The sequence below is a fragment of the Mercenaria mercenaria genome, chromosome 4, assembly GCF_021730395.1.
Source record: "Mercenaria mercenaria strain notata chromosome 4, MADL_Memer_1, whole genome shotgun sequence".
Lineage (NCBI taxonomy): Eukaryota > Metazoa > Mollusca > Bivalvia > Venerida > Veneridae > Mercenaria > Mercenaria mercenaria.
In genome coordinates this window covers 65,563,802-65,573,556 of record NC_069364.1, presented here as the reverse complement: position 1 = coordinate 65,573,556, position 9,755 = coordinate 65,563,802, and the positions used below count along the sequence as shown (strand labels likewise).

Here is a 9,755-nt window from a genome sequence, read left to right as displayed (position 1 = left end):
GCTAGTCTTTCTTATCTTTCAGTTTCGTAAGAAATAATTCTAGCAGAGACATGCGTATGTTGATCTGTAAACGAGGACGTTTGCCAGAGCTTGAAAATGACCTTGGACAATGCACGAGTTTTGGTTTTTATCAATAGAACGTTGTTACCCAAAGTTTTATTTTCAAAGATGAGAACACATTTTCACTGATCCTCCAAATAATACAAATTTGCCAGCATATCACCATCGTAAAACCGGACACAAAAGCAACATTTAGTTATAAATGTAACACTTCGTGTTCAAAAACGTCAGATTTGTATTTTCTTGTCACTTTGGACAAACGTTATACTAGAATTCTGCTTAACCCATGGTAGCAGTCGTGAGACGAGTCTTCCGTTATTATGTTTGGCTTGGTTCTATGCTTCCAGGGAATCGTCTTATAGACCAAAAATATGATATGTTGAGGATCAGTCATAGATACTTATAGTATTCGTTCAACATTGATGGTGCTGGGTGGAAGCATTGACGTTGTTTAGTATATTTTAGAGTCCATGTATGACATAATAAATGAATTTGTTCCAAGCGATATGCTGACCTTGAGTTGTGACCTTGGCCTTGAGCCCGACATGGCTGATTCATGAGTTCTGCACATCGTTTTGATAAGGTGATAGTTTGACCTAAGTTTCAAGAACATCCTTCAAGGGGTTTAGGAGATAAAGGGCGGACACAAAATGGAAGAATCAAACCTTTGACCTTGAGTTGTAAAAGTGACCTTGAGCTGACATGGCTGATTCAATGCGACCATTCCATTACGCACGCCCACCCCCCCCCCCCCCCCCCCCCGCCCCCGTGGCGGGGGATTAAAAAATGACACTATCATTACGTTGCGTAGCAAATAATATACACATAACTGGGTCAAAGATAGCATTATCCGGATTTATGCATGTTTACATTCTTGATATTTCTGTAACTTTTCCCTCTGCAATCTTTCAAACACGCTTACAGGAGTTCATTTCTGATTAAACGTGATTTCAAGTCTGTCAGACTTTTTTTTTGTAAACTGTTCTATCCAGTCAACCAATGTGTTTGTAGGTTTGCAGACAAAAATGTTAAAAAATAAATCATTACTGTTAAACAGAATGTCGATACGGAACCCTATAACTTCAGCTTAGGCGCTTAATGTGTGTGTGTGTGCGCTTGTGTGCGTTTGTGCGTGCGTGCGTGCGTGTGTGCGTTCGTGTGCGTGTTAGTTAGTTATGTTCCTCTTTTGACTTAAATATTAAATTATTAAGCATTTTTGGGGACATGTGTCATACAATGTTTACAACATTCTTGTTGTTTAGAGACTAATCGCTTAGCTCATTGGAAAAACATAGATTTAGGACATTATGTCTGAAATCATTGGTCCTGAACCTCTGATGTATGTGGAGAAGACGGCAGCGGAGACATGTTTACACTGGTAGAGAATCATCCGGAAGCAATAGTTGATTAATAACCCGCCAGTACAATCGAGCGCTGTAGCGAGAACAGAACACAAAGAAATATATATGGTTTTACTATTCAATATTCGTTTACCAGGTAACGGATGCATTGTATATTCACTAACATGAATATTGCTTGTTTCCAAGCAAACCTCGCGCAACCAACTTTATTCCCAACATATCTTAATCATTTAACATTCATATATATTGTTCAGTATGTTATTCAACTAACAATCAAAACCTTTGAGTAAACTTTGTTGCCTGATTTATCAAGGTTCAGAGTTCAGATGCGAAGACACTGAACTAGAAGGGCGTTAGTCCGACTGGATATTTAAGCGTCTGAATGATGAACCGTGGTAAATTAGACGATAAACTATAAGCAGACCGTGATTTTGATTGTTACATTGAATGAACCAGACGTCATGATGCAATTCGACGTCCCGAGGGATTGGTTTAACCTGAGCTCGTTAGGACGACGGAACCAACGATTCCCGAGGGATTCTGAAGATGTTATAACACGAAAAGAACATGCGCTAACGCTATTCTAGCATATAACGCGAAAACACCAAGTAAATAGAGGATATTACACGAGTGTCTTTCCATATTGAATTTATTAATCGAGTTGAATAAATAATAAAATGCTAGGCTCAAGTCAATTTGACTAACGTCTCCTATACTATAAATTCCAGGAAATGCGCGGTAAAGCCAACGTTGTTTTCACGTTGACGTCATTTCCTTTTGAATAATCCGTTTAAAGGGCCGTAATACCTTTACGCTTTGCCACGAAACGCGCAAATATTAAAAAAGTGTTATAACTGCACGTGAGCGCGAGAATATCTCTGTTAACACACGTTTTCTCTCCTGTTAAAACAACCCCGAAAAACGACAATAAGAACAGTTTTATGCTAGTTTACGTCAACATGTTCCCTTACCTGTCCGAGCCTTGTTTATCGCAGAATATATAGAGCTTAACATTCTTTGTTTAACTGGCAATGAAATCGAGCCATGTTAGAATATATTTCTGACATCTAAAAATGTTATTTACATTAACAGATACAATGAAGTTTAATAAGACCCATTTGAACCGAATCCAGAAGTCTATTATGAAATTTTACATCAATTTCATCTGCACGTAGAATGGATGCTTTTACAAGTTACAGTTTGTACTGTTGCAATTATTTACACGCCCACGTGCTGATAATAAATAACGATGTTGTTTAAACGAAATGTATTAATAATTTATACAACTTAAGTTCAAAGCAGAAAGTACATGCGTACATTTTTGATTTGAGCGCACATTTATTGAAAAGGCGAGTCTGATAAAAATTAACAACTGAATACTTCATTTAAGAAAAAGAAAGTTAATTATTGAGAGACTTTAATCTTAGTGATTTTATAAAACTGTCATAGGGAGAAATTTGACTCTGTTTATACTAAATAAAACAAAAACGGTATTGTCCCTAAAGATAAAACAGTATATACACTATAATCATAGTTTCTATTTTCTTCTTTTTTATATGAAAACTGCCTCATTTACTTAAGGTCAAAAATTTTAACAATGTCATTAAACTGTGTAACTATCAGTTTACACTGAACTGAATCAAAGCGGACAGACTGCAGGTTTTGAACTCCATGAGACTTGTCTACCACAACTCCTCTCTTCTTGCCATCATATCCTATCTGTATTACGTTATATGAGCTATATCCACACACAAAGATGTTTCCTCTACGATCTGTACACACTGCCGATGCATTGGACAATCCTGAATCAGTAAATGTAGCAACTGGTTGATAATGTCCATCAAGAATTATAACACTTTTGCTCGAATCTACAACAAACACACCCTGCGTGATGTCGTTAAAAGCAATCTGTCTAGTGCAGCTGAACATACCAATGCCAGAGCTATCCTGTGATACTGCTTGTAACTCGTTGCCTGTCATATCATGTATGTATATGGTTTGTGCATTATCAGTGATGTATAGCTTATCTTCCTTATATGCAATGTCTAAACAATTATGATTCATCTGGACTTTCCTTGAGGGTATTAGCTGATTACCAATGGAGACAAACTGGATGATTTTTGTATAGAATGTGACGACTGCCTCTTGCCTACTCGTACAACAGACGCCATACGGGCTATTGTCAAAACTGCAATACTTATCTACAGTCATATTTGTAATATTTGCACTTTTCATTTTTTGGTTGTTATGATCCACCAGCAGCAGCAATCCATCTTCAGTCCAGCAAGAGCCAAATATACTGCAAGTTGTAGAATCCTGTTGTAACTTAACATTCATATCTTTGTATTGCGCGACTGTATATATTTCATCCCTTTTAGCTATGGTTATCACGCTGCTTACTTTCCCGATTGTCTTCATGTTTCGAAAGTAAGACTGCACATTCGGATCTATTAGAAATATCACTTTCGCCTCTGTCGCCGCTGTTTTGAGAGACAGCTCAACTTCTTTTGCTTCTTTGAGTTTCCGATTGGCGATTTTCATGCAGACAAATTGCTGTGCCTTATTTCCTTCTGATGTTTGTAAGTCTGTCATTACCTTCTCTAGATCATCTTTTTGGCGATTTGCTTCTTTCGTGTCTTTTTCAACGCGGGTCTTTGATGTTTGATACACGTTTTCGACGTCTTCTATCGACTTCCTCTCAAGGTTTTTAACAAGAGCGATGAATTCCTCACTGGTGTGTTCTATTGCTGTATCAGCTTCCTTCTTTGAGGAATCTAAGTCTTTTAGGAGTTCACATTTCTTCTTTTGTATGTCTTCAAACGCTCCTTTACTGCGTTGTAAATTCTGGTTGATATCTTTTATGTCGGTTGTTTCTAACAACATGTCAATATCATCAGGAATAGAATGGACATTTTTGCACGATCTGCAATATATAAACAGGTAAATGTAGAACACATTGAAGACTGGGATTGAAACTTTGTGCAAAGTGATAATAAAGCTACCAGTAGCAGCTTTGTTAGGTATACTTAATATTTACAAATGGAATGAAAACTGTCAACATCTTCATACAACATCAGTTTTATCTAAAATGTAAAATTCTTATCAGCAGAAACAAATAATAAGTGGTGTACCTTATATATATAAAAATACCAATGCAGAATGATAGTTTTATTTATATTTATAAAAGTTGATATATTTCACTATGATCACAAAACATTTAAGGCAATATTGAGATAATTTTCCCTACAACCACGTCTCTTTAAATCTAAGGCGGAAACCCGAGTTCTATATCTCACAAGTAAAAATGTGCTGCAAAAATGCAGCAAAAAAGATAAAGCACGGCGGAAAAAAGAGTGTTGGAAATGAGTTTTCTATTGTTAATACTATTTCTTTGCTTGTAATGTAAAACTGCATAAGCGCGTGCCAAGTTTTGTAAACCTTTCTGCCAAACCTATTTATATATATTACACTACAAAACATATGTCATGTCCAGAAATGAGACCGTATTTTGAAGAGTATTGTCCCTTGATTATTAAGCCAAAATGTTTGAATTTGATTGTTTCCCTATATACCATCTTAAAGCTAGTATCGATTTTTGTTGATCTTCTTATCTTGACACTGGTTTTGTTAATTAGAGGTTTGTAACGACAAGGGATGAAACTTTTTACTCAACCGGAGTTTATACCTTGCCCGAGGCTATTTGCTGTATACATTTATGATAAAGTGAGCACTTATGTTGCACGAAGGTCAATTTTTGAACTTCTAGCTATTGCAAAATGCTATTTATATTTCAGCTGCATCAGCCCATCTGCAAGTTTTAGTGAAACGGTTTGAATTTCTTATGCCCAATGTAAAAGTTATGACCTGTTAAATTTACACACACATAAGGGCCTACGGACTATACAATGTTAAGCGTACTTCAAAGGTTAATATATCTCTGATTTCTATTCGAATGTATAAAAGTACTTATCAACAACTTATACAAGTTGTTTTTGTAAAACAATTTCACTTCTAGCTTACAAATATTTTTCAAAAACTGAAGGAGGTGTCAAAACAGAAATGAACTTGATGACTGACATTAGCATTGCAGTAAAAATGTGTGCTGAAATTGGTTTAATTCAATACTCAAGATTTTTAAGAAATTCACAGCTTGTTTAATCTGAAGTTTGAACTTGATATCTCATTATTATGTTGCAAGACAAGTCTCTGATAGTGCCTTATATAGGGCCTACGGACTATACAAGTAAGCTTATTACAAATTCTTGTACCCTGAAGAGAGCACAAACTAATTTCATTTCAGAAGTAAAAGCACTTTATGGTTAGCTAAGAAGTGAGTAACTATCTGCACTTATTTAGTTAAACATACTGAGATCATTTGAAACCATTAACCAACTTTATTAACTTTTAACACATAAACGTTTGAGTTTAGAAATAGTAACATTCACTGAAATTGCATAATGACACTGCTAAAATGGTATAAGCTTTTGTAAATAACAAGTTTTATGAATAAACAAAACCAAACCTTAGAACTTATTTGTGCCATCAAGGAAATTTTGGGTTTTTTCCCAAAATGTAAACAGGCCTACGGACTATACATAATTATAAAAGAAGTCAACAGCTTGCCTTATATAACTTATTTACATTTATGTAACTTGTGAAGTTTCAAAAAGAGCTAACAAAATCTTATGAACAATAAATTAAATAACTGAACATTATATTTCCTTACTATCAATGGAACAAATAATTCCTAAATGTTTGAATTCAGAAATACAACATTACAGATATATGACATTACCTGCAAGAAAAAAGAACTTTGACTTACTCACTTAATTGTAGATCTAAAAGCCGAATACTTAAAATATTCATATACAAACATGGCATTTAAATGTTTTGCAATATTTGAATTATTTCTAGTATGCAGAATAACTATTGTACAAATGACTTAATATTTCAGTTTTTTCAGAGAGTTATAAAGCACCAGTATTTTGTTAACTGAAATTTGTAGAGAATAGGAATTATATTTCAAAAATAATCAACTGTCTGTTTTCATCATCTGGTACTTTACTATCTAGTCAAAATGAAATTATGAATGAAGCAGTTAAACACTATAAAAATTTGTATTCATATAGACACACTGAAAACATTGATTTAAACAACATTTTGTTAAATGATAATATACCTAAGTAAAGAGAATATGAGAAAGAAAGCTTAGAAGGATATTCAAGTTACACTGAAATGTTGGTCAGTCTAAAGAAAGTGTCTAATGATTCCTCACCAGGAACTAGTGGTTTTACTGCAGATTTTTTAAAAATTCTTCTGGAAAGATATAGGTCATTTTCTGGTACGGTCTATTAATCAGTCTCTGGACACGGGAGAATTATCTGTTTCTCTCAAACAAGGGGTCATAACTTGCATACCAAAAGGTGATAAAGATAAACGATATATAAAAAATTGGCGGCCCATTTCCTAAATGTATCTTAGAAAATTGCTTTAGGCAGCATTGCCCAACGTTTGAAAACAGTATTTGGTAAACTCATAAGCGAAGATCAAACTGGCTTTTTATCAGGAAGGTATATGGGTGATAATATAAGGTTAGTGTATGATGTTATGCAATATACAGAAGAACATCAGTTACCAGGAATGCTCTTGCTAATTGACTTCTCAACGGCTTTTGACTCTATTTCTTGGACATTTATGTACAAGGTCCTAAGATTTTTCAATTTTGGAGAAAATATCATAAAATGGATTAAATTATTTTATACTGATATTGTATCAAGTGTAACCATTAATGGGCATTTATCAGATTGGTTCAGGGTCCAACGTGGCTGCCGTCAGGGAGATCCCCTTTCCCCTTATATTTTTATACTTTGTGCTGAGATATTAACAATTTTAATTAAACAGAATGAAAATATTAAAGGCATCAGATTAAACAACATCGAATTTCTACTCTCCCAATATGCTGATGACACTACTATAATGTTAGATGGAACTGAAAAGTCTTTGAAAAATACCATGCAAACTTTAAATGTTTATGCTAAACTTTCAGGTCTTAAAATCAATGTAGAAAAAACTAAAGCTATATGGATTGGTTCAATGAAAAAAAGCAACTTAAGCATTTGTCCTGAACTCAATTTACAGTGGGAATCAGAATCTTTTAAGTTACTTGGAGTTATTTTCACTGTTGACCTGAACAACATTATTGAAACTAATTATTTGTTGAAAATTGAAGAAATTAAGAGATTATTTATTCAGTGGTCAAAAAGAAAAATCACTCCAATTGGCAAAAATGTGGTGATTAAGACTTTAGCATTACCAAAAATAAACCACCTCATTATGAGTCGACCAAACCCTAGTGATGAAATTGTCAAGACAATTCGAAATATGTTTTTCAAATATTTGTGGTCTGGGGGCCCAGACAAAATAAAACGTAATATCATAACTCAGTCATATGAATATGGAGGACTCCGAATGGTAAATCTGGAGGTTTTCATGTCAGCTTTGAAGATAACATGGCTTAGAAGATACCTTAATTACAATACTGAATATTTTAATCTAGTGAAAGATATATACCCTTTCCTGGAAGATTTGACAAAATATGGAAATGATTTTTTGAAAAATAAAATAACTACTGTCAAAAACATGTTCTGGAAAGATGTGTTCATAGGTTTCACACAATTGAGCTTACAATGCCCAAACTCATGGAGTGAATTTTGCTCCTTACCTGTCTGGTATAACAGTATGTTTAAAGTTGGAAGAACAAGTATTTGTTTTCCAAGATTTGTAAGAAATGGCATTATTTTAGTTAATGATTTCTTAGATGGAAATGGAAATTTTTTGTTCTTTAATGACTTAATTAATAAGCATAATATAAACACAAATTTCCTACAATATCAAAATATTGTAGAATCTATTAGAAGTTTTCTTAACAGTCTGAGAATTCCTCATCATGCAAAAAAGAAGACAGTCCTGTACAACCTTTGTCAGTCAAAATTGTCAATAGTAAGAAGAAGGGTTGTAGATTTATTTATGACTCATTGCTAAAATCTAGCAAGTTTCCATGTTCTAATAGAAAATGGTGTGAAGAATTAAACCTGAATGTTAACTTTAATTGGTCATCTATATATAGACTCCCATTTATTGTCACTAAGAATTCAAAGTTGCAGTGGTTCCAGTACAGAATAAACCATAGAATACTAGGAACAAACTCTTTGTTAGAAAAAATGGACATTAAAAACAATAATTTGTGCAGTTTTTGCAACAGACAAAGTGAAACTATAAAACATCTGCTATGGGACTGTGAATTTACTACTGCTTTCTGGAATGATGTAAAAAGATGGCTAAGGGACAAATGTACCAATCTAAATACAAACTGGTCTATTGTGGATGTGATTTTGGGAAATGAAAAATTTAGTCAAGCTACAACAAATCTAATTTTAGTGGCTAAATATACAATATTTAAATGTAGAATGAATCATATATTTCCAAATATAGTGATGTTCAGAACCGAAGTGGAATTTCTATTGAAGACAGAGATGTTTAATGCCAAAAAAGATAATAAATTAAATAAATTCAGAGACGTATGGAGTGAATATGCTTCTTTGCTTTTGAATAGAGATTAATTACATATTTAGTCTATTATCTTTTTCCAGCGCTGCACTGAACTTTTTCTGTTCATCTATTTTATTTCTCCCCTTTTTTCACCTTCAGTACTTACAGTTTGCTTTTTGTTTTCCACTTTGTTCAAGGCTCCATTTTACTTTGTAAAAGGGTCTTGCAACAGACTCTCACTGATCTTGTCTCCTTTATAACATGTTTTTTATGTGTTTTTTTTCTCGCCCTTATATGTCTTCCTATATCATAAATTGACAGAAGTAGTGGTATCCTTTTACTGTTGTAGTGTACTGTCTTGTTTATGTGTGTATGTATGTTGTCCGTTCTTTTTTGTGAAAAAATTGGGTAGACATTTATTCATAAAAAGTTAACATTAAGATCTGTCAAAAGTAACATGGAAATTGCCTAGTTTGAAATGCTTTACTATTATCTCTTAGATAAAAGCAACTTTAATGTAAAACAGTATCATTCGCCTTTCACCATTTATAACAAATTAATGTCTAATAGTAAAGAACTTATTTTATAATTTAGTATCTCCCTTACTGGTTGCTTGAAAATACATATTTTTGGTTTACATCTTAACCATTGCCTAGCTTGACGCGGTTGGTTTTACCTTTGCTGGCTGTGTAGAGCATTGTCGGACTGCATGGATGTGCAGGCTGATTGTGATCTACACTGGTTGCGGGTGTGGAGCCAACAGCGTCCAGCATGGTGCAACCTGAT

The 9,755-nt window shown here is 33.9% G+C and overlaps 1 protein-coding gene across 1 annotated transcript in view; it reads right to left on the bottom strand.

The window, feature by feature from the left end:
- Window positions 1-2,982: 2,982 nt before the first annotated feature.
- The window catches only part of LOC123552035 (uncharacterized), a 47,273-nt gene continuing 40,500 nt past the window's right edge, over window positions 2,983-9,755 (bottom strand). The window contains exon 2 of the mRNA XM_045341418.2: window positions 2,983-4,344. Within this exon, the coding sequence (XP_045197353.2) occupies window positions 2,994-4,344 (1,351 nt within the window). The 3' untranslated portion in view covers window positions 2,983-2,993. The remainder of the gene's footprint in view (window positions 4,345-9,755) is intronic.